The sequence below is a fragment of the Leuresthes tenuis genome, unplaced genomic scaffold (assembly GCF_036924035.1).
Source record: "Leuresthes tenuis unplaced genomic scaffold, fLeuTen1.0.hap1 SCAF_2, whole genome shotgun sequence".
NCBI classification, from domain to species: Eukaryota; Metazoa; Chordata; class Actinopteri; order Atheriniformes; family Atherinopsidae; genus Leuresthes; species Leuresthes tenuis.
Window position 1 is genome coordinate 21,400,827 of NW_027325356.1, and position 25,141 is coordinate 21,425,967.

General features: G+C 39.7%; 2 protein-coding genes across 4 annotated transcripts in view; one reads left to right on the forward strand and one right to left on the reverse strand.

Annotated features, from left to right (window-relative positions):
- Nucleotides 1–3,718: 3,718 nt before the first annotated feature.
- Nucleotides 3,719–5,287, forward strand: ric3a (RIC3 acetylcholine receptor chaperone a). Its single transcript, XM_072381311.1, has 3 exons — nucleotides 3,719–3,765; nucleotides 4,267–4,424; nucleotides 4,530–5,287. The coding sequence occupies exons 1-3, from the start codon at nucleotides 3,719–3,721 to the stop codon at nucleotides 5,285–5,287; spliced, it is 963 nt and encodes a 320-aa protein (XP_072237412.1).
- Nucleotides 5,288–7,791: 2,504 nt separating this feature from the next.
- tub (TUB bipartite transcription factor) overlaps nucleotides 7,792–25,141 on the reverse strand; it is a 50,545-nt gene continuing 33,195 nt past the window's right edge. For 2 of the 3 annotated variants that reach the window (XM_072380634.1, XM_072380636.1), the window contains exons 3-12: nucleotides 23,720–23,882; nucleotides 22,001–22,138; nucleotides 20,776–20,928; nucleotides 18,996–19,117; nucleotides 16,792–16,983; nucleotides 16,466–16,578; nucleotides 12,557–12,671; nucleotides 12,001–12,099; nucleotides 11,700–11,871; nucleotides 7,793–10,152 (exon numbers count right to left, since the gene is read on the reverse strand). In XM_072380634.1, coding sequence (XP_072236735.1) covers nucleotides 10,019–10,152; nucleotides 11,700–11,871; nucleotides 12,001–12,099; nucleotides 12,557–12,671; nucleotides 16,466–16,578; nucleotides 16,792–16,983; nucleotides 18,996–19,117; nucleotides 20,776–20,928; nucleotides 22,001–22,138; nucleotides 23,720–23,882 — 1,401 coding nt within the window. In that variant the 3' untranslated portion in view covers nucleotides 7,793–10,018. Of the gene's footprint in view, nucleotides 10,153–11,699; nucleotides 11,872–12,000; nucleotides 12,100–12,556; nucleotides 12,672–16,465; nucleotides 16,579–16,791; nucleotides 16,984–18,995; nucleotides 19,118–20,775; nucleotides 20,929–22,000; nucleotides 22,139–23,719; nucleotides 23,883–25,141 lie in introns of all 3 variants that reach the window. The other variant, XM_072380635.1, reaches the window with a different exon arrangement.

Genomic DNA, 25,141 nt, shown 5'->3' on the forward strand with positions numbered 1-25,141 from the left:
ACAAAATGTAGTAAAAACGTTTATTCATGTTATTCACGTGATTTATGAGTACTCGCTCCAATTTTGGGAAGCGCGGATGGGCTTGGCGCATTTGGCACAAACACACAGCTGTTGCGCAAGGCTTTATACAGCCTATTGATATCGTAAGGACCTAACTGGTCACACCTGGGAGTAAATGTCATGTAGAGATTGTTTTTACATGACATTACAGCTGAACATATAGCTTTCATCCACAAACCAAAGTGGGAGAGCCCGAAGACGCATGTGCCAGACGCACATAGGCATGCGTAAAACCAATTTTGACCACTTCATGCTGTTTATTTGCTTTCTTTTAGTTAACTTTCGTTTCTTTTGGATTCTTGTGCGTGTTATGGAGCCGTTTCGGTCCATGTTTGTAAGCCTTTGTTTCCTGGATAAAATTTTCGGAAGTTGAAACAAGTGGCATTGGAGTGTGTGATTGAAAACCACCGCGGACTGCTTCTCCTCCTCCAGTTGCCGAGACTTTGTGTTTTTAATAACGCTTATCTGTAAACATATAAATTGCATGAACAGAAAGAAGGGACTCACCGGTTGAGTAACGCACATTTCCTTATACTGAAAGCCTTGTCGGAATGGTGGGACATTTGAATGTCGGAATAGCGGGATGTCGGAATGGTGGGATGTTGGAATGGTGGGACGTTTGCATGTCGGAATGGTGGGATGTTGGAATGGTGGGATGTCGGAATAGCGGGATGTCGGAATGGTGGGATGTCGGAATGGTGGGACGTTTGCATGTCGGAATGGTGGGATGTCGGAATGGTGGGATGTCGGAATGGCGGGATTTCGGAATGGTGGGATGTCGGAATGGCGGGATTTCGGAATGGGTGTTGCCACCCGTATCAGAATGCATAGAATCAACTGCACTGAATGTAAGTTTCAAAATAGACATCATGCCTGAATCGTTTCTTACCCCGTGTGTCAAAATACATAAATTATGCCATATGGAGAGAGCTAAGCCCCTGTCTTTAAAGGACGTTTCTTTGAAGCAGGAAAATTTCAGAGGCTATTCACATTGGCAAAGGTGTCGCATAAAAAGTACCACCGAACAAGAGAGATTAATGTATTGTGGTAAACCAAAAGGCAGCTTTGGCTTGCTCGATCTACACAACATCATTCAAGATGATATTTATTAGTCCAGTTGTGTCGAGTATATTTTAAAAGAAACTATGTTTTGAATTTCACCTCGCGTTAGAAATGCACCGGTAGTCACTTCTACGTTATAAAGTTTTGATTCAAGCGCTTCAAGAACCAATAAATAAAATAATAAAATTTTAATTAAGCGTCTTTGTGAGAATTTAGAAGTGAAAATCGGGCTGACAAACACAGGCCTAGTTGTTTGGAAAGTGTTATTAACAACAAACTAGAACTCATCAATGACCACGCACATTACCGAACAAGAAGTCAATTACACATTGGCGGTTTAATTAAAAATATAGAGTTTTTAGACTGCCATATCCCAGCAATTTGAGTACAGTAAACTACACAAATTACAGCAATAAACAACACTCACCGCTGTTTCCTAAATATGCAGAGGAATTCATGATAAGCCGTCACACGTGATCCAATTAAACATTTTCTGAGTTGTGTCCGCGCGCAGCAGCAGTTGAACGTGGTAGTATAACGATCGAAGATTACAGGTTCATGTAGCAACAAAACAATTTGTTTTTACGGTCCACTGTCAAGTGTACCTCTCCACCATGCCGTGGTAACGATAGCTATCGGTTTGTGGGATATTTTTTAATCTTAAAACAACCACTTCGTGCTCCTAACCAAACACACAATAAAGTGCTGATTAACGGCTACTGGAGAGCGGCAGCCAAAGTTAGCCACCCTGGTAAAGTTAGTTCGGTCTGCTTTTCCTAACACGTTGTTTTTCTGGAATGACTTAGTTTCTATAATCCATAAACATCAACGTTTCTCAAATCAAAGTGCTTGTTGTCACTTTCTGACCTCTGGTGAACTCCGTGAGGAATACGTGAGGGTAGAGAGCAATATGGGGCACGACGTAATATAAAACGTATGCCGTATCGCCATTTTTTCTTTACAAGCCTTACAAGGATGACGGATAAAGCTGGTGATAACTATTATTACAATGCATCAATACTCTACCAGGGATGCATGTATTTATATTCCAAAAAATAGTGGAAAGCAATTAACAAGTAGGCAGCTAAGAAAATGCAAAACAGCAAAAGTCTTCAATTGTTCCCTATCTTGGGGCAGACTTTACTGTACTTTTCAAACTATGGGCTATTTCAAACTTTGCCCACAAGTTACACAAAGGAACTGGGAGGATAACATCTGCACACTTTCCCATCGAGCTGGTCCAAACACCTACATCTTCATATCCAACTCTTCTGGGTAACAGTGTTTTTGACCCAACACTGGGTCATTGAAAGTTTCTTTTGTCAGAGAGTAAAGCTGTCCAGGAATTTGCAGCCTGGACCCCTTTGTGTCTTCAATACTGTCACAGGACACGAATAAATGACCTCATTCCCAACGATCTTATGCTTGGATGAGGCTTACTGACAGTGTTTGAGGTTTTTCATCATACATGAGATCAAAGTAACCATTTTAAGGCATCTAACTGTTTGGAGACTTTACAGACAAACTGATTTGTTGAAGTAGAGAACAGTCTTGTTGACTTGTTGACTGGAAATTATCTGTAACAGCCGCAGAGAAAAGAACTAGCTGAGAAGGAACTTGGCGAACTGTTTGCTGTAATCAATGACTTGATTGAGGGATTTTTGTCCTCTCCAGTTGGACCAGGTTTCTACTCTTCTGTGACGCATCGGTTGTCAGTGCCAGTCGATCCAGACCAGTGGGACGTGGACCCTTCTCCTTCGCTCACACACACTGTTGAAGCGATGGCAAAAGTGAAAAGCCTTGGACAAGGCAAAAAATACAATCTGATTGCTCAAGTCATACCCATCTATGGCTTTGGGATCCTGCTTTACATCCTGTATATTATCTATAAGGTAACCACTTTGACTGGCCCTATTGATAGGCTGATAGTGTGAAAATGATATGCTGCTACACTTGTAATGAGTGTTGTACACGCCCGTAAAGTGCTTTCAGCTTTGTGCTGCATTGGAATGATTGTGCATTTGCATACCAATTAAGAAATGCAATACACAGTAGGTTTATTTTAATTATCAGCACTGCTCTGCCACTACAACCATTTTCATGTTCACAGCTGACATGTAAGGGGAAGACGAAAAAATCAGGAAACTATTCGACAGTGACAAACGCTAACATGAGGAATACAAATTGTAAGTACCTCCGGCATTCTTAAGTACTTGTCACATGGTGCAATTTCAGATTCTTTGTTTTTCTCAGGATTAAAAGAGGATTATTTTATAGGAGAGAATTGTTTTCCTGAGCAAATAGTCATGGATAATTCTCGGGAAGTTCTACCCCTCTAGAACAACCAAAGCTAAAGTAGTAAAACATCTCATTGGTGAATGAATGGCAATTCCACAACAGCACAGCAGAACAACCAGGCTCCCTTTAGAATCTCGGGGTACTTGGCATTTTAGTCACTGACATATTGAGTAATTTGAATGTATAGTATTTTCATAAATGCCCATTATGTTTCTATATTAAAACAGTGTATGTTGCAAATTGTGTAGTAACCGATTCTGAGTTTGCGAGGCTTCAGGAGAGACTCCTGCAAGCAGAAATGAAGATGGAGAGGATTGTCTCAGGGAGAGGTCATTCTTCTTCGAGGTGAGAGTTATTTTTTCTTCTGACATCCAATGTGTTACTTCCTAAAGTGCCGAGTAGCACGAAAATTACTTCGGATTGGGACAAATTGGGTTAGACGTGGCATGAAAGAGAAATTGTTCAAAGGTGTAAAAGCCACTGACATATTTCACTGAAGTGGATGTGCTTTAACTTTAGTTAAACAGCCCGGAGGTCATAATTTATAATGGCATGAATTGTTCTGATTGTAAATGAATGATTAAGGAATACTCAGAGCACTCAGTGGACTAAATTAGTCTTTTGACTAAGTAAGTTATATGATTTTTTTACAAAGCCTCTGACAGAAAAGTTTGGGAAATCAAGAAGATTCAGGAACGGGAGAACAAAGAGAAAGTACACATTATCGATATATCTATAAATATAGCAAATTTGAGGCTAACAGTTTACTAACCTGGTTTAAAGTGATCTGGAGGAGAATTATTACCCCACTCCTGACTTTGCTGCCATGTTTGTGCTGCTCTCTAGTGGCAGAAGGCGGAAGAGTAAATCCTCAACATCAAAGAAGGAGGAGAAGCTGCTCAAGCAGCTTCGACAGATCACACTGCTGATGCAGGAGGGTCGCTTCGAGGGAGCCTCCCCAGAGATGGAGGCTGAGCAGGTCCCCTATGGTGCAGAGTGGGAAGGTACATGCCTGAAAATACATCTCCAAGCTCCTCACATTATTTCATATCATTTGTTATAGGAGCAGATTTAGTCTCCTGTGAAATCTTACATGTACATTGACACAGGCTACCCAGAGGAGACCTACCCAGAGTATGATGTTCCCTTTGGCAGACGGGGGTTTGAGACCTTCAGGCTGGAGGAAGCCCCCAGTCAACCCACTGCTGAGGCCCTAGCTGAGAGGATGATGCAAGAGGAGGAAGAGCTTATGGCAAGGAAACTCTCCATAGTTCAAGAGGAAGAAGAAGAAGAAGAAGATAAAAGAGAGGATGCAGATGAGGATGAGGAGGAAGAAGTGGAAGGGACTGAAGAGGAAGTAGAGGAAGGCATGGAGGAGGAAGAGGAGGAAGAGGACTTAGCGGAGAAAAAGTGGTTGCTCAGTCCCCCTCTGCTGGCTGCTGAGAAGAAGCAGGAGAGAGTTGGTTTGGAGGTGAGCAGAGAGCTGCAGCATCAAAGTGGAGGAAAGAAACAAATAAGCTTTAGTGAACAGAAACATGTTTTCCGCTACCCCCGAGAGGACACTTTCGAGGAGGAGGGAGAGGAGCAAGAAGAGGAGGTGGAGGAAGAGGATGAGGGGACAGAGGTGGAGGAGGTGGAGGAGGAGGAGGAGGAAGCTGAGGACGATGAGGAAGATCCGCTGATGGAGGCAGAGAGTCTACTGTTCAGTTGTGGAGGCTCTTCAAACCCAGAAGAAGAGGCAGAGGAGGACAAAGAAGAGTCTTTGTTGATGTCAGTGCCGGTGGAGGGAGACGGTCATGTCCATGCAGACGTGCCCAAAGAAGTGGGGGTGAGCGGGCTGAGGATGCGGAACAGGAGGGAGACATAAAGAACTCTTCCTGTGTCTGAAATACATTTTTACACATACAGTGAGCTGAGTCTTCCTACTGTGTTTATCCTTATCCCTTATATGTTTAAACTGTTGAACCCAAGCAAACAGAGACATAACACCATTGTACAAAAGAATCACCTTTAATGTAGCAAGAGCCTCTATCGACTTCCCTTTATTTGCAGGCATTTGACACAAACAGCTGAAAAGAATCTTCAGAAGTTCACATTTATTAATAGTCTGTGTATTTTTGCTATGGATTTAAAGGCCCGCCACACCTTTAGTTCACCCACATAGGTGTTTTCAGTTGTTTGCCTAATAATTTTGTCCTCTTTTTAATGTGAGTACAGTTTGCTTAGCCAAGACCAGCTGGTTAATTGAAAAAAAAAGTGTGTGTGTATGTATGTGAAGTGCCTTTAATTTAACAAAATTATCTGAAGATCATTATAAATCAAAATAAATAACCCAATAATAACACATTTTCAGATGAGCGAGAACATTTTGGACCCGCAGAGCATTTGCACGGCCCATAATTACTGTCATTGCCTCAGATATGTCACCATTGTTCCACATGTGTTGTGCTGTATTTGACACTTTTTTTGACACTATAACCTGGAAATATTTCACAGGTTTCACCGAAGCCATGGATGCTCAGAGCGGCGTTGGAGAGCAGAGGCTTATTGGTGTGTCACATTGTCAGTATCCGGCAGTTTCTGGCTCCTCTCTTGTGACTCAGTATGGTTCCTCTCTGTGGGGATGCTCATTTCGGTATTGTGGGAACGGTTTTGAGTGTGCAGTGAATAATAATATGAATAATATCCAGGAGGCATAACAGTTTATCTCTACCAGCAAGAATTCGACATAGAAAAAAGATCCCTCCAGAGAGCGTAGCGAAGAAGTTGTGAAGGGGGAGGCTGTGAAGAGAAATTTTTTGCAAGTCTGTAGTAACTGTAAATGTAATCATGTTATGCAAAAATAGACAAGAATAAAGATCCATGGATACAAACCATTGTAGTATATGTATGTTGTAACATAACATATCATTAAGGCATTACAAGCCATTCTAATATCGCCATTTGTGAAGAAATCTGTCTTTTGCACTTTAATTGTATTTTAACTGTTCAAGAGCAGTTGATGGAAAGTTGTCATGATGAAATTAAGTTCATTGCACCGTGTATGTTCAGGTAAATGCCTTTGCACCAATAAAAGGAAGCCACTTCAGCAGGTGCCGAGAGTCTGTGTCAACTTGTAGACATGTATTACAGCCACTACTTGGCCATTATATGGCAACTAATACATATGATGTTCAACAGGATGCCTGCAAGTCACGGAAAAGAAGTCAATTAAAGGTTTGTTCGGCGTTCTTCAGTGAGGAAGTCAGCTGGTGCACAAGCCAGGAAGATTAATGATAATAATGATTCATTTTCAAACCCACGTAGCCGGCAGGCTGGTCTTTGTCTAACGTCCAACACTTGAATGAAGCTCCATTCAAAGCTTCGACTGTGTTTCCTCATATCCTGTGAAGAGAGAATATAATGGCAAAAGTACAATCATATCAGCATACAGTAATTCCTTTTCAGCCGATCTTCACTGAAGAGATTTGTGTAGGTCTCGTTCATATCGATTCACTTCTTGTCTGCCAATTTTGAGGTTCACTGGCATTCGCGGTGTCAGCTATGACTGTCTTCTCCCCTGTTGCCTTATTGCAGCCCATATCATCACTCTCTCTCCTGCGTGCTTCACTGTTAAGACTTTTCATTCAAAGTTTTTAGGTTTTTTTTGTTGTTTTTTTCCACTTGGAGCAACGATGCAGATGATGAAAAACTGAGAAGGTTCTGTGTTTACATATCATCTCATAAACACGCTCATGCAGGTCAGTTAATTCTAATCTCAACTTTATTACAGTGATAACACATTTCCTGACTTAGATTTCTACTTTGGCACCTGTATTTTCAATAAAGACTCTCCACAGTATTTGTCTTTGATTACTCATAAAATTAATTATTTGCTACTAAAAAGCAATAAATGGGAGGTGATAACATATTAGAACATCTGGCATTTAAGTGATATTAAAGAGTGGTGCACGAACTTTATTATTCTAATAATTTCCTGACATTTGAAATATTCTGCTTGCACATGTATCAAATTGCAACAGTGTATAGCTTTTTGAAGTTTAAGGCCCCTGCTGCAACAGCAAAACTTTTCTCTTTAAGCTTTCCTGTTCCTTTTTTCTTTGAACATGAGCAATGTTTCAGTGAATTCACATAATCTTTTCTGGTTGTAACTGATAAAGCAAGTTAAAGAAGCTTGCTTTTTAGTGCACGATCAAAAACAGACAAATAAAATGCATTCATCTTGGTCTTAGAAGGAGAACGCATTGATGCTTCAAGGGTAAGATCAATCAGCAACCCCCCACCCCCCCGTGTTCGGAGCTCTTTCTCTGATAACACAAAGATGCAAGGAAGAAAACAATACCATCAAAAGAAAAGCAGGCAAGAGAGACAGAACCACAACAAATCCTGCAAAATGCAGCTTCAACCACAGGATTTAACATGTCTGTTTCCAATCCATCTTTGTCACCCAGTGTAATGCTGGAAATGTTTCATACTGAGAGTGCCAGCATACCGCTCAACAATGGATCATCTTTCTATTGCACACTGCTATTCCTTAAGACTCAACTAGTTGACCATAAATAGGCGTGCAACTTAAGTTTGTTGATGTTCCTGTAAAAATACCAGATCGAGTATGCTTCTCTGCAATCAGCAGAATATAAGCAGAAGAACAAGAGAATGTGATTACTGGGAAGAAATGCCTCGTCATAAAACAAAAGAAATGTATAAATTTGTACACACCGGATCCAAGAGAATACATCAACACTGTGTCTGTTCTTTTTCCTCTTAAGAAAACTGGACACACTTTGACTAACTGTAAGTTTTAATTTTTCCATTAACAAAGAACTGTGTCTATATCACCACAGTAAATTGTACACCGTTTACTGTACATCACAATGACAGCACTAAAAACAGAAAGTGAAAGAACCTTTGGTTCCTGGACACATGTATGAAAAGCAGACTTTACAGCAAGAGTATCAACAGTTTGGAAATAGAAGTTGAAAATAGAACACAATTGAGTACAAGAATAGCACATTTGATAAAGATTTCCTCATAACCCACAGTAACAATAGCGGTATCAGAGATTGTTCTTTGCCATCATTTAGCTTCTTTCTTCGTTTTTTTTTTTTTTTTTTTTTAAATGGTCATAAAATACAAAATCTACTATCATATATCTGTGAAAGAAAACTGTCCCATAAGAAGCAAGAGGAATAGCATTTTTGAGTAAAAATGTGAACAGCACAGCATGTGATATAGAGACTTACCGCCAGTCAGATGAGGAATGTATCAAACTCTGCCTCAGTGGAGGACAAAGTTAATCAAGGATGGAAAGCAAAGCATGAAATGTGTGTTTAAGCTGTGGTGGATTCACACTCTTGTGTGTTTGTTGGCAGTAAGTGAATCTGTGTTCAGTACATTTAGTTCCAAGTAGACATCGGAGGGTATGAGCACAAACTTCAGCCTGAGTGCCTTGAATAGCTGGTGTCTCTGCTGCCTGAAGTACAGTACGGCATAAATGAATACTCATCTCTTTAGTGTAATGTTGTGTAGAACCTACATGTAGTTCAAATATATTGCACATAGACAGTGACGGAAATGTTGTCCACGGTGCGCACTTTGGAATACTACCTCCCAGAAGTTTTGCCAACCAAGGTAATTTACTACACTAAATTAACTCTGCATTAGACAACTGAATTTGGAGAAACACTATCTCTGGTGCAAAGGAGAACAGAGAGAAAGACCAATTCAAGCTCATTTCGTTTTACAGCCAAAGTGTAACAATGAATTAGTCTTCAAAGGCACAATAAAGTATGTACAGCTTTATCTCTTCCATCACAGACTTCAAAGTAAAGTGCACCATCATCCTATACATTCACATATATGACACTGTGGCCCAATATTGTATATGGTACACAGCACCGTGTAACACGCCTTTGCCCTTTTCATGTTTGAGTCTCGAATTGATTCATGTGGAGACGAAGGATTTTCTTGCAATGATAATTAATGCGCGGAGCTCCATGGAGCCAATAATGATGAAACTGTTACAAACTATAGCAGAAAAAAAAAAATCACTATGTATAAAACATGTATATAACAAAAATAAATATACTGTGATGTGCATATAATTTTAAACTCACTAACTATATAAGCAGTATTCATGCATGATGAAGTGTGTGACTTAGTGTTTTCATGTGGCAGACTTCGTAAAGTCCAGTCAGCTCTTAAAACTTACTAATGTGTAACTGTTAGTTATAACTTACACATAAGAAAATGTTAAATTTCTATAACTACTACATAAAAGAACAGTGTTGGTTTTTATAATGCCATTACAGTACAAAATGACAATAGTTATCACAACAAATTAAGTAGATTTTGAAAGTGGATTACTCTTTGTGCTTGTTTTCCAAGACCATCTTGAGATTCCACCGATACCCCCACCCCCCCACCCCCCGACACACACACACATACATAAAAGTTGAGGCCCTCAAAGTATTTTGGAATATGCAGTACTTCCAAGCTACTGGGTGATTTGGAGATCTCAAACCAGTCCCCAGGGGTTCATTAACCACCCTTGAAGATGGATGAACCCCCTCCTCTCCTCTGCTCTTTAGGCTGGGGTCTATTCACAGGCTAATTTGCTGTCAAAGCTGGAGAGGGCAATGGCAAAGGCTTGCAGGGCACACATTGGATAGTTATAGTCCATTGTGAAGACATCTTCTGCCACACGGCCAAACTGCATCACTATGTAGTCAGCTGCAGAGAAAACAAACAGGGTAACATAAGCTACTTTAAAATGTTCAACACTCTCTTTTATGTGTATTGTCAATGGTGGACACCCAATGTATTTTGTATCAAATTACAGAAGGCATTAAGGAAAGAGAATCTTATGAATAAATGAACACAAGCAATGTATAATCGTGGATTTTACAGTAACAGAGCATTTGGAAAAACGAGTTGCTCTTTGGCTCCCCTTACAGTTGTGGGATGTAACACCACTGTGAGAAAAAAAGACACAATCTGTGCACATGTACAGCCATACGCATGTATTTGTTGTCACGCTGAAGAGGCAACAAAGACGCCATCCAACGCCTACAAAAATGTCAAGCTACCGTAATGTAAAATGGTGTGGTGAGGGTCGTAAACTGCAGCAGCTCAGTTCCCAGGTGCTCGGGGGCGGTTTCAGGCCCAGACATGTGCATAAAAAAAGATTAGTGTTCTTCAAAATTGGTAATACATACATATATATATAGTTAAATAAATATATAGTTTAGGTATAGGTTCACAAACTGCAAAAAGTGTGCCTTTAATACATTCAAGATAACACTGATGAGGCATTTTGACAGCAGTATTTTCACTTGCTTCTTGAGTGGAGAATCATTGATCATCACAGAAACTGAATGATTATTTCTCTCGTTCTCTTATGCTCTCAGCAGAAAACCATCAGGATTTTGTCCCAAGTTGAGCGGTTGTCACTCATCAAGTGAGATGACAAACACTCAATTCACAATAGGTGGGTTCAATCACATTAAGTAGGTGTTAAGGCCCGATTTACTAATAATTTGGTCAGACTAACATTTCTACATGCATTGTGTGAGTCCACTTTCAGTCTGACTAACACATGGAAATAATTTCTTTTCAAAGTCATTTGTCATGTAAACATGTTCAGTGTTGCTTTATGCTGCAGTCATTTGGTTTTCATTTCTCCGAACTCTCTGTGACCTGCTGGTCCCACTTTTCTAAAGGATGTTGAGTGTAATCTGTCTATTTTTGCACTTCAAATGCCAAGTTTTATTGGAGCAAACCTAATGGAGAAAGCCTAAGTTAATAAAGAAAAAATTGTAACCGCCATTGTGAAACCAATTATCTTCCAGTGAAGTTTTGGGCTCCTTCAAGCCTTCCTTTGAAGGCATTCCGTCGACCTTGCTTTGAAGCACACCCCTCTGAACAGGCAATGTTTAGGACTTATGTGGCCTTCCCTTTTTCCTTAATCAAAATGTGCCACATAACTCCGTTTTACGCTGAGGATGGATGTGCAGCAAACCTTTTTGCAATGAGGATCCCTTTAGTCTGCACTTTGATGTGTTTTCAGATCAATGTGCAGACAACTACGAGTGTAGTTGTATAAAACTGTCTGGCTCTCTACTGACCATCAATCATCAGACAACCCAGCCATTAAGTAAAATAGTTTATAAAATAAGGAGCACACCTCGTTTCCCCACCTGTACTTTTTTAGTTTCTTTCCCTAATATCAAACCTAAAGAAAAAAGAAAAGAAAAAAACTTTATAAATATGGAACTCACGGTCGTTGTCGTGAATAATTTGAAAATTCTTGACAGAAGCCTGCGTGACTCTGCCGTGGAAGTTGAGCACATAGGATTGAGTGTCATCATTCCATACAGGTGTCTTGTTGTGAAGTTCAATCACGCTCTCTGTGTTCTTGTTCTGCCACCTGGCCAGCAGTGACTCATGGTCCTGTAATGAAGAAGAATGGAACAGCTTTGGACACGGACATCAGAGTTATCAGATCAATTATGCAAGTAATAGAGGAAGTTGTGCTGGTTCAGCAGAGATGTGGATACTGAGAATTAGCCTAACACATACGTTCCGTGGGCGAATAGACACTCTCTCGTGGTCCATGTTCATTCCAGGAATGATGACACTCATCTTGCGGGGTCCTTTGAATCCTAGTACATTGGTTTCCTGGATTGAGAAGATGATAAAGTGATTATGAGTTTCTGAAAGCATGATTAGCCAATAAATGTGCAATGCTTCCAAAACACGATCAAAATATCATCTAATATTGATGTAGAAAACAAAATAAAGGAGAGAGACTGATTTACATTTACCACTCTGAAGATTTATACTCTGTTCACTAATCTTGAGATTAAGAAATAATGTATCATTATTGTTAAACCAGTGGCTTCAGCCAAAATCAGCAAGTGCTCTGCTGTTGTGGACCAGTTTAAGTTATTTCTTTATACAGTATATTTCAGTTTCTTTCATAAATATTTGACAAAAGAAACTCTATAGATTATAACTTTGATTCCAGAGGGAGTCTCAGTTTGCTGAATAAATCTCTGTATGAAACTGCACATTTCAGAGAACACTTCATGTATTTCGCTGCATGTTGCATGCTCAGCTGTGCATTTGAACTCACATAGCAAATGGCAGCTAGCTCCTGACGCAGACTGCTAGCCTCGAGGCTGGTGGTGCTCTTCATGGGGTTCTGACCGCTGTCGTATACAGTGAACTTGGTTCCCATTAGGTTTGACCTGCAACAACAGCATCACACAATAAAGAGTCTGATTCATTCATACATATAAGTCTGTGAAATAACACATGAATGGATATTTGAGGGGCATTGTCCAGAGCGTCTTTGTATAACTAATGTTTATCCATATAGCTCAGTTTCACTCCAGAATGTGTGAAATCTGCGTTTCTCCACAGTGCATAAATGCAAGTGTCACAATGAAGATTGTAAAAAGAATAGTCAACTGGCAACGTTTTGTTTTGCCCATTGTCTAATACAGGGCAACATTCATATGATATTATTGACACAGTTACAATTGACAGAAAGTTAGAAAAGAAGGTGTTTTGCATGATGGTCTGCTGAATAATGCTCCTGGTTATTCCCCTTTTACCACCTTATAAGAGTTGCCTTGAATCTAAAAAGTGGCAAGCATGGATTTTCTCGAAGGTTCCTGTAATGCAAAATGAAGACATCGTGATTTTGGGGCCTTGGAGTGATCATTCTACAATCTCTTATCTTATGTTTGTGAAAGTGCTACATACTGAGCTATTTCACAGTCTGGATTGAGATTATGTTGATCCAGGTTGTTCAATTTATCAGGAAAGCAATCTTCAACATCGTGCTGCAGATAGAAATATGAAATGCTAAAACTTAAACCCAAGAAAGACAAACTGTTATTTGACTGCATAGATATTTTGATTCTGAAATTATTTTTTAAAAAACACCAATGGTTCGACATTAGAAACCTGAACCTTAACTGTTCAGCTGTAGAGGCAGCGCAGGGTCATTTCCACAGTGAAATGACTGAAAACCATCATGACTTGTCTAAAATATTTTGTTGTAGAGGTGGCTCAGTGAGTCTGGGGTGCGACGTCAGCAGCTGCATACTGATCGATCATACAAATATAACAGAAATATTCTGTCACCAGACAGCAGTGATTCTCCACGAACCTCTTGCTCTTCCATGATAGCTATTTTTTATTTTGACAATGAGATTATCTAATACTTTGTAACATTTAGTGATTGTATTACATAGTTTAGAAAAATGTCACAGGGCCAAGCTGAAACTAGCATATGGGGGAGAAAATGAGAGAAAATGTTGCAGGCACAAACCCATCAGCTGGTTCAGCCCCACTGACAGCACAGTTAAGACTACTGATAAATCTGAGCCATGGTTGGGCCTTCTACCATCAGAATCAATAATTCAGACAGATTACTCTAACATATTCAACACTACCATGACAAAACAACCTTCTGCCCATGTACTGTTTTTGCTACTGGGGGATGGTCACCACTCCACAGAGAAGGGCAAAAGGTTAATGGCTAAAGCCTTCCCTTTAAGTCACTTCTTACATGGGGTGACCTCTGGACGAATAGTACAGTTATTTATAGTGCACAGTAAAAGCACTGCATTAATGGCTTACCATGGCACAAAGCTTTACTCTTGTTTTTTTTTACTTATAGTTAGGTAATCGTTGCCAAGTCATTGCTACATTGCACAGCAAACCCTCCCTAACATTTATAATCAAGGGTATTGCATTATTTTCACATGACCTGTGATGGCAGTATGATGTTTAACTCATACTAATATGTCACCGAAGCAACATTGCAACAGTCCAGTCAACAGAAAAAGAAAATCTTGACAATTCTGCTACAGATACAGACACAGTCTGATCATTTCTGAGCCTAAAATGAACTGATCTCACTCCCTACTTGTCTGGCGATTTTCGAGAACACAAGAGGCTGTGAAAGGCGTTCTATCAAGCCAAACCATGATCTCATTTCTCATTTCCTAACTAAGTCGAAACCAAAGTAATTTTAGTGTTTAAATCAAGGAAGACAGAGGGATAATAACACTAACAAACAAAGAAAAAAAACTTGAAATGCAGTCTAAAACTTTAAAATAGCATAAGGACAACCTCAAAGTGCTGTCTTTGTTCCTGGATGATAATGTGCACCAACCATGCATATCACACAAACACTGGCTTTATGTATTAAATGTTGCCACAGTCAGTCTTTCACAGCACAACACTAAGTGGTCAGAAGCGTTGAGATTCGATGTACATGTGGGCTTCAGAAACAATTCTGCAGAATGGAATAAAAGCTCAGGATCTGACTTAATTCATACGAATCCGCACCGGTCAGTATAGCTGTTTCAGAAGCCATACTTAATTTAGGCCAATCCCCTCAAGGACTCTTGAGAAGCTCGAGATGAAAGGTCACTGTTCATTTAAATTTAGATCTCCATCATTCAAACAGCATTGTGACTGCAAAGGTTTGAGCAGCGCATCGACCAGTGGTCAGACCAGCTCTGAAGATTAAAAGGCTCCGCAGAGCCAGGTTTGATTACACTGCAGAGGAGTTTCCATGGAGCTGAAAAACCGCATTGAAGCTGTCTTTTATCTCACTACTCGCTCTCTAACAATATTAAGCAGGGTAAAATCATTTTAATGAACATATCACAGAGCATTCTGATGAGTGAATAATGTGTGATGTATTACAGAGGGTTCATACAGTAACATGACAAATACATTTGTCTAAATAAAGCCGTTTCTTTGTTGAGGCTAAATGACAACAGGAAATTTGATACTTCTACAAAAATTTGCCTTACATATGTAAACATCTTCATTTCTTTTTTCTGTGTTTAAGTCTTGAGTCACCTCTCATTTCTCTGTATATTTAGCTTTCAAGGAGCCAGACTTTATTCACATTTAAACATTTAAAGAGGTCTTTAACAAAAGTTCTCCTGGTCTTTTTAACTCATTTTCAGTCCAGAACATGACCATTCTCTAAAAACTCATCTATGACTCATTCAACCATAAAAGCAGCATCTAACTCAAGGGACGAACCAGTGTTGTTTCTGCATATAAAAGACAGCTTATCAGAGAAACCATTTTCAGATTTATTTCGGGGCAACTGTTAATAGCTGTCTGTTTCATTTACAAAAATATACCAAAGATAACACAATCTGACGGACTTGAAATATCATGTTTGCATAAGAAATGTTATTCCCAAAAGAGTTATAAGAAGAAATCTTAACATTTCTTAACATGATATGCAGTGTCTTGGAAATTTGAGAAAGGACAAATGAAGGGGGAAATAGGTGGAAATGAAAAAAACAACAACAGATTAACAGTATTTGAAAATGATGTCCATATGAAATATGGAAAAAAAAATCCAGCGAAGACCTGACACCTGAAAGACTTGAAAGATCAGCTGATCTTACTACAGTTTACTGAAGCCTCATCAGAAAAGGTCTCCATGGAAGGGTGGCTGTCAAGAAGCCATTCTTAAAGAAAGGAAACAGGGAGAAAAGGCAGATGTATGCCAAATGACACAACAATTGGATAGAAAATCAGTAATAAGAGGTCTTATGGAGGGATGAATCCTCCCCAGAGCCTGGACCTCAACATTATTGAAGCAGTGTGGGATCATCTTAACAGAGAACGGAACAAAAGGCAGCAGACATCCAAAGAAGAGCTTTAGGATGTCCTTCCATAAGCCTGGAGAACTATTCCTGAAGATCAAAGAAACTATAAGAAAACGTGTCTAAGAGGGTATAGGCAATGTTGAAGAATAAAAGTGGCCAAAAACTCATACCTACCATACCTACATTTATGTTTGCACATATTTCAATAAATCCCAGCACCTATTTTCTGTTTTCTTTGCAGTATATAAAGAAGTAATGACTTTTGCACAAATTTTGTAAAAAATTCACTGACAGCAGCAATGGTCTAGAAAAATAGCGTGTCTTTAAACACAAGTCCTAGTGCAGTCTCACAAACATCCCATGTTGCAAAGATATCGAGGATTTACCTCAGTTTACCAATGAAACTCTCTCCACCGCGAGACAGATCAGTGGGATCAATGGAGATGAGGTAATTTGAAGTTTTACTCTTTTTCCTCTTCCTGCCAGCTAACAGGAACACCTGTGACGAACCGAGCCAGAGAACAAATCAATACAATTTGAGTAACAGCATTACACTTTAATCAAGTCATATAAGCACACATAGTTTAGAGCTACAAAGACTGTATCTTTTGAATCTTTTTTTTTTGTCTCATGCAGCATTCAGCTCTCCTTTCATTCAAACCGGTTGACAGATTTCCTCCACGTGTCTGTTAGCGACGTAGAGCTCTCTCACCTTCTTGCCGTCCTCCCTCTCCAGGTGAAGATAATAGGTTGGATACATGCCTCGGTCCATGCCCTTCTTGTCCCTGGTGATTCTGCACTTCACTCTGACCCCCTGCGGTGCCGGTCGCAGCGAAAACTCCTCCAGGTCGTCAACGTCGATGGCAGGTTCACTGACTGGTGGAGTGGTTGCGGAAGCCACCTCCTGAGGGAGAGAACAGGCCACTGGTATCTGGTGATTGATGCTTTAAATCTGACTTTTGTTAAAACACTGAAGCAGCACAATGAGGTAGAAGATCAACCTGTCCACTGGGACTATGAATGAGCATGTCTAAAATAAGTACCTGGTGCAGAGGAAAAAGACTGAGCAGACTGATTAAAGGAGGAGAGAGAAAGACCGATTATCATAACACAATGTAGAGACAGCACATTTTAAAATATTTTCAGATCTTCATCTACACTAAGATCATTCTTGGCCTTATTGAGTACATCATTCAAACCTTCCCAGTGGAGTATGTTGATTAAATTGTTACAGGGTCTGGAGTTTCTTTAATATGTCTACATCACTCAAACACTTTGAGTTTGCTGTTCACAGAAAGCATCAGCAACAAATTGCAAACCGTGTCACTTCAACAAGATCTCTTAGGAAACTCATGCTCAGGAATTGTTTTTTGGAACAGCGCTAGGATATAAAATAATCTCACAGAGTCTGGATATGAATCATCATTTAGACATAATGTCCGAGAAAAAAGACGATTTAAAAACCTTTAACATGAGGTCAAAGAGTTCAAATGTAAGGAATCAAGTAAGCTTATCCACATTTCTGTCTGTGAGGCCGCAAACCATGAGGCTGGTCACGATTCTACAAAAAAAACTGTTCACCAGAACAACATCACTATATGGCTGTGGTTTGCTATGAAGGACCTGAATATCCTAATTGGTCCAAGTGGTCCGAATGTTCCTAATTAATGGAGCAAATCTACAACAGTATGACTTCAAACTAAGAAAATCGCTCTGTAAGGGAAGCAGAGACAAATCCTTGATTGGAACTCAATAAAGACTATGTATATTACCTCAAGGGAGTTCTTTACAGAAATCATCTTAACAATCTGGCTGAGCTGAAGCATTCTCCCAAGAAAGAATGATCCAAAATTCCTCTTAAACACTGAGCATGTCTGATCCATGGGTGAGGTCATTCCTGCCAAAAGATCTCCAATTCCTAAATAAAAGTTTTCATCATTAATGTTTAATGGGGGGTTTCAATAATAACACGAAAGGTTATAACTATTTGTTGTTATCACAGAATAATTTTGTCAAATAAGTTCTGAAGAAAAGTCTCAAGAAAATTCCGCATTTCTTTCATGACATGTTCCTAAACCACAGAACTTTTTCCCGCCTGTGTCCCTATAATGTTGTATCGCAGGTTACTGTAAACTGAAATCACATAAATAAACATAGATGGTTCAGAAATCCCCAGAGAAGGGTATGAGGGAGCAGGGCCATGGGCTTACAGAGAAGTCACCTAATAATCATGCAGTCAAAGACAAACTTTAATCTAACTAACATACTTTAATCTGATCTCTTAATAGAGTTCTTGCTGATGCAGTGAGAAACGCAATTCCGGCTGCTTCTATTTTCAAGCTACTTTGTAAAATGTCAGACTTGTGTGCACCTCCTGGGAGACCATAAGCTGTTTCTGGGTGTCCTAGATGAGTTGTACAATTATGGAGTGGAACTAAATCTGACTGAAATGTGGATCTAGATCTGGAGAAGGTGTCCTAATACCTACATGCATCCAGTCTATTATGCCAGAAAAGCAGTGGATATACTATTGTGACAGTACAGTAGATTGACGGATTTCTACAAAGCTCTGCACATCAGATGCATAGCCTGAATCCCAAGGACATAACTTCTCACGAACTCCTGGAGTAACATGGGGTGGGAGACTGTAATATACCCAGTTTCTGCTCTGAGATATCATCTGTGTGGCAAATAAGCATCTGGAGGAGGTCAAAGAATGGCAAAACCACTTAATTATTATGACGTTAAACTGTAATTGTCTATTACTCTACATTCAGGCATGAAATTGTTTCAGTCAAGCTGAGCGAAATAATTTAAACTTCACTTTTGCTGCTTGTTATTCACGGGTAAAAGGCGCTGGTCCTGGTTGCCGGGCAGAAAGACACAGCGAGAGTGTGCTATGAAAATTCATTATACCTTGCATGACTTCTTGCTGGTGGCGGAGCCAGGTCTCGTGTTGCTGTTGAGCTGTGAGGAACTGGAGCTAATTTCATCATCATCATCTTCTTCTTCATCAAAATTCATACTGCTGGATATACCTTCAGAGATAATGTTGAACAAGAGAGACAGAATGATGGACACTGAGTCTAACCTGCTATCAGAGAGCGAAGTGATTTATACGCCTTTGATGTTTTACGTTGTACAGTAGAAACAGTTGGAAACTGGTCACATTGGTGTAAAAGTAGTTGTAATCAGACAGTGTAAATGAGGTGAACTGTGAGCAATGTTTGATCCATGTAAGTAATTAACCACAGGTGAGATTTCAGTGGAGAGCCACAGTGGTTTTTAATATGTTTGAGCTCTGTGGTAACACCTTATCTCTATCTCTGTTGTACTGTGCCGGGACTTTCTATCATCCAGTGTCTATCATGGTGTCACACAAAGTGGCCAGAAAGCTATGTTAACTGCATGAAGTCTATAGTTCTTCAGCAGCTACATTTCATGCTTGCTGATGTCAGAGAAAACATAGGTGAGAAAATCTAAAGAAATTAGATGAGCCGGTAGTTTACTTTAACAATAAAAAAAAAGAGCTTTGCTTGCAAACACGTAATGTACAAACATTAGTTTGTTTTCCCGTCGTTGCTCGAAATATAATTGGTAATTATTGGAGTATTAGATTGAGCTGAAGATTTAAGATTGAGCTTGGCATATTTTTTTCCTCATTTTCACAATGAAGATGACATAAAGGAGATGAGATGATACCGCAATTTATTTTGGTTTTTTTTGACTGTTTGATTCCTTGTTTTCATTTCATTGTAAAATAATATAAAATCATAGGGATGCTTGTAAAATTGTAAAATTCTGGGCTGATGCCAATGGCGGAGTAAAAACAATAATTAGGCTCTCATTTGACCCCATTTGTTTTTGTCTCATATTTCCCCTTAAAGCAAGGGAAGCAAAATATGTATTACATCAATTTAAAATCTGACAAGCTGTGCTGAGCTCCCAATGCTTAACTGAGGACTCTCATATTCTACTGGAAAAACATGAAAAAATGTCCAATGAGCAACTAACGATAAAGCTCATCGTGTTTACATCTGGTTAACCTGTCGAGAGCAGGAACCTTTAGGGAACACTTCCCTCTGCAGAGTGGCCAGCAAAAAAAAAAAAGAAGTTGAGAATAGATTAAATTAGTCGCAGCAATGTCAGTGGATTTCCTTGAGGCACTGGGTCGTTATTTCTGGACAGACACAGTGAATAACATATTTCTGTGACATTACATTTGATGCCAAATTACCTGTTCCAGTGTGGCTAATTCTAAACAAATAAGTCAGTTTGTAGACATCACTGAAACTGCTCCTTTTTGGCTACATATGATGAAGAATCTCCTTAACTGAACAAGAAAGCACAGACCTTTCGACAACAAATACAACAAGCAATGCATTACTTTTTATACGAGTATGTTTGAGTCAGTTACACTTTACCTGTAAATTACGCCACATTTTGTTTTTAATCGTCTCAAAGCCAATTTAATGAGCCACAATGAATGAGTGTGACAGTATTCAGCGTTTTTCAGCGTGAATGACGATCTTAAAAAAGGAATCTCTGTCTGCAGTTGAAAGTTTTAAGGTGAGTCACCGTGTTTCATCCTCCTACCAACACATCAGAGCAGCAGACCAGAATACCGTGGGTGTAAATATGCGCTTGTGCTGCTACAGATGCAGCCACAGGCGTTTTCTTGAACAGCTGAAAGTACCTTTCTTGAGCATGGTGACACGCAGATCCTGTTTACTCTGCGACTGAGTGCAGCTCATGACAGGCTCCGTCTCGCTCTCCTCTGTGGTGGAGTGAGCCACTGTCAGTATCTGGATCTGACTGTCCTGCTGGGCGGCGGGGCCTTCGATCGCTGCTGTACCACAATCCAACAAGAACAAACTCAGTCAAAATGTTGTTTTTCTCCTTCTCTCTTTTTTCTTTTTTTTAAAAAATGTCCAAAAGTTTCCCAGTTCAGTAAAACTAAGGCAGCCGTTGCGTGCAAACAACAGCTCAGGCTTTATTCACACAGTCGACAAGCCTGAGTAACTGTGACAACGTTTCCACATCTCTGCCTCTGGGTGATTAGCTCTCTTTCTGATGTTTTATGCGACTGTGTCTCTTTTTGTCTTTAGTATTCAGTTGACCTCTGTTGTCCTTCCTTTCCTTCAGAGCTGTACCTGGAGACATCAAGAAACTTTGGAAACAGTTTGCATCACTTCTGTGTGTCACGGCTTCATTGTTGACCTGATTTCATTCTTTATTATTTTGTTTAAATTTTGATTGTGTTTTTGCATTTACATCTACATTTCATTTCAGAGGCAGATACTATTTATATCTCAGCTCAGAAGTGTGCTGTGCAGCTGATTTTATAACGAGGCTGTGGACAAAATGAGTGACAGGATTCCATCAGTGGGGAGTTTGACCTGCTTAATTTTGCAGCTCAGTTGAATCTCATTTAATTTTCTTTTTTTTTCTGGGACAAAGTAATCCCAAAGATGAACATCCACAGTACTGCAGTGCATCAGGTGGCAAGCATCTCCAATGTCAGGTATAGGTGTGAAAAGATGAGTAATGGGGCCTGGTTATAGTTTCACGCCATTGATCTATCATCTGCATTTGATCTTTTGGCTTTGGAATATTATACTGCATTGGGTTGATTCTGCAACAATAAGCTAAGAATGCTGCACAGAATCACTGATAAACTATCACAGAAGTGTGTAATAGCTATAATTAAAATGTGTATTTTCAGCACTCAGTTTTCTCTCTCCTCTCAGCTGATGGTGTATCATCCTGTCATGCATCATAGCAGACCTCTGACACACATGGTGCTTCACGCCTGACGCGGTTTGAAAAATCGCACCCCAAATCTTTATTTGTCTTAATTGAACAGTGAACAATACGTTATACAGTCCATGACCCATTTGTTTTATCAGGGACATGCTGACCTTTGTGTTTCCCCTTCCTCTCTTTCTTATCACTTCCTGTCTGTGGAGTGGAGCTGGCCGACGCTTTGCCCTTTTTGGCCGAGCGAGGCTGCTGCGTATCCGATATCACGGCTGCCTCCTCCCGTTCAGCCTCTTGCACTTTAATCATAGGGAAGACGAGCAGCACCCATGGATGGAGAAGGAACAGAAATGAAAATGAAGGATTAGCGCATGTAAAATCACTCTGAAGAAAAGTGTTATGAGTTCAAATACAAAGCAACATTTCCATATACATTGCATGTTTTTGTTGGTGTCTCTTCTATGGAATAATGATTTTAGAACAAAAATGTTAAGCCTGAAATTGACTCCCTGCTTCTCAACAGAGAAATGTAGGCTAAAAGTGAAAAGAGGTCAGAAAATCTATTTCCCTTTTTTTTGGCAGCATTGATTGTTTTTGAATTTCCCGTCTTTCCATCACAACATTAAATTATTGCATAATAATATTATCTCAACATTTTCCTCTTCTTTTTGGCAAGAAACGTGACAGTTCATGGCCTTATGCCCAGAAAATAGCCCCCAGAACTGGGGATTAGAAGCTCAGCTCTGGTTTTTGTGCACACATAAGAGGACATCTTCAACACCAGGCCTATCAACACTTCAGCTCATGACGCAGTAATGCGTAAGCGCCTGTAATAGAAACAGTGGCCTGCAAAATCTGGGCACCACAGGTCAAAACCCTTGTTTCTGTGAATGGAAGTGAATGGAGATAATAAGATGATAAGATTAGATTTCCAAAAAGCAGTTACAGCAGGCAGTTTTTTTTTACTTTTACAGTTCACGTTTGGAGGATTTTCGCTGAAAATTCCTGCTACAAGCTTGTCGATGCCATGCACTGCTCCTCTGAGTTGTATCCACAGATCATATTTAGACTGTGAGGACCTAAAAAAAAATCTCCAGAGGTACTCCGCTGTGTATTCTGAGCTGTGATTCAAATCATAATACAGTTTGAGAAGCCACCCTCCCTTCACTTTCAGCTTATTTACAGGTGCTGTGACTTTTGCTCACATAATTTACTCAAATGTTATTGAATCCATTTCTCCTTCTGCCAGTGAAATGTTCCCCGTGGCTACAACACACACCGCAGCCTGAACAATCCACCCCCATGTCTCACAGCTTGAGAAATTTTCTTTTTTTTTTTTTAAATCACGCTTCCTTTTCTCTAAAAACACACTTGCTGATTGCAAGCAAAAATATCAAATTTTGATTTAAATCAACCCACACCATGAAAAGCAGTTGGCTTATTCAGATGTACATTTGCAAACTTTTGATACAGAACTTTGTGGTGAGGACTCAAGGAAAGTTTTCCTTTGAGGACCATATTATGTTGCTGCACAATAGAACAGTTCACCACCTCAGTTCACCACCTCTTTCTTTTGTTCATTCAGATCTCACTTCACCTCCAGTCTGCAAACCTCCCCAATCATGACTGTTAAAAAACATTAACAGTCATGATTTTGGGGGTTACGTATAGCTCCATCTGGGAAACCAGATAAAACAAACACGGCAGAGGAATGAAATCTCATCTGGCCCAAGAAAATATGCTGTCTGTAAAAAACAAACAAACAGATTGATCAAACAAGCTTTCTCACGTCTTTCTTTGTTCAATCGATGTGTTTCTTAACCTCTGTGTTTGAGCTCTCTGGATCGACAGAACACCGCAGGAGAATAGGTTCTACTTACCGTGGTAAATGGTGCTGCTGTTGCTACTGAGGTAGGATTCGACCAGTGGTGCTTGTTCCTCGCTCTGCTTGGTGCGGCGAGTGCGGGATCTCCCGTCCACGTTAGACTGCACCATCAGAGGCTCTTGTCGCTTTTTCTTCTGCTTCTGTTCAAGGAGCGCCCGCTGAGGTTTTGAGCACACAAACATGCCAAGACAGTAAGACACATAATGAAGACGAAGTTTTAGCAAATGAGAGATGTTCCCCTCTCTCGTAACGATCACAATACAAATACTTTACATCTGACAGAAAAGCCCATCAAAAAGGAACCTGTTTTTAATTTTGTGCTCATAAGTGTTTGGCGTGTTTTAAACTTTTGTATTTATAATACAATGAAAATCTGAATATATTCTGAGAATTCCAAATGACCTAGTTCAAGATTTATTTAAGAATTCAGTTGCTAGTTGTTTCTGTAAGATCATCTTATTTATTTCCAATTCACAAAATAACTAAAACATAACATTTAGACCTTTGCTCTGCTCTGCTTCTTTTTACGTTTTACATTTTTAAATACATTTCTTTGTGAAGATGCAACACAGGCAGTATGATACTTTGAGCCAAATTCTGCAGGGATAGCGACAGAAGGCATTCATGTTGTTCGATAGTTGTTTAACGCAGTTTAACAAATCAGAACAGCTTTGGAGGCATTTGAGGACCGAGTGGGCCGGTGGTTTTTACTGTTGTGGCTAATCTTAATCTGTGTTTTTGACGTTGTAAGCTGCGGGCAGAGTGTCCGTTCGAATTCATGATAATATAATATGTTGTTAAACCCTGAAGAAACTTTTTACTGTTGCAGTAAATATAGAATAGTAATTGTAGAGTTACTATCTAAAGCTATTGTGGTGGCCAGCAATGACACTCTGAAGAAGAGAGACAGCTAAAGAAGCCTCTGACAGAAGCTGCTCTCTTGTTTGATTAATACATTATGTAGAGACTGTGCAACTGGCAACCGTTTCAGAGTGTACCCTGCCTCTCACCCAATGCCGCTGGGATAGGCTCCTGTTAAGCTTGCTTAACAATGCCTTAGTTCTTTAAGATCATCTGCTCAAACCATATGACCGTAGACATAATATACTCTGCAGGTTTCATCTAACTATACACTACATGCAAGTTGTCAAACCGTAGCTCATCTATTATTAAAGGCTTCCACTTATTGAGAATTTCAGTTGCAGAGCTTCTTCTCCCTGTAAAGACACTAATGGCCATTAGCAGGTACATTCCCACAGGGCATGGATTTGGTGGGCAAGCCATCAAAGGGTGCTATAAAAAGTCTTAAAGACACAACTACAAGTAGGTTTTTTCTCCTTTAAAGTAAAATGGAACCTATACATAATGATAACGATCACCATGAAATGATGCTTCAAAAATATGATTTGTTATGGCT

What these genes read in the sequence shown, in the direction of transcription:
- ric3a (XM_072381311.1), top strand. Translation starts at nt 3,719, where the DNA reads ATGAAGATGGAGAGGATTGTCTCAGGGAGAGGTCATTCTTCTTCGAG. An exon ending in AGAGGTCATTCTTCTTCGAG is followed by an intron (nt 3,766 to 4,266) that starts GTGAGAGTTATT and finishes GCTGCTCTCTAG; the next exon opens with TGGCAGAAGGCGGAAGAGTA. An exon ending in CTATGGTGCAGAGTGGGAAG is followed by an intron (nt 4,425 to 4,529) that starts GTACATGCCTGA and finishes ACATTGACACAG; the next exon opens with GCTACCCAGAGGAGACCTAC.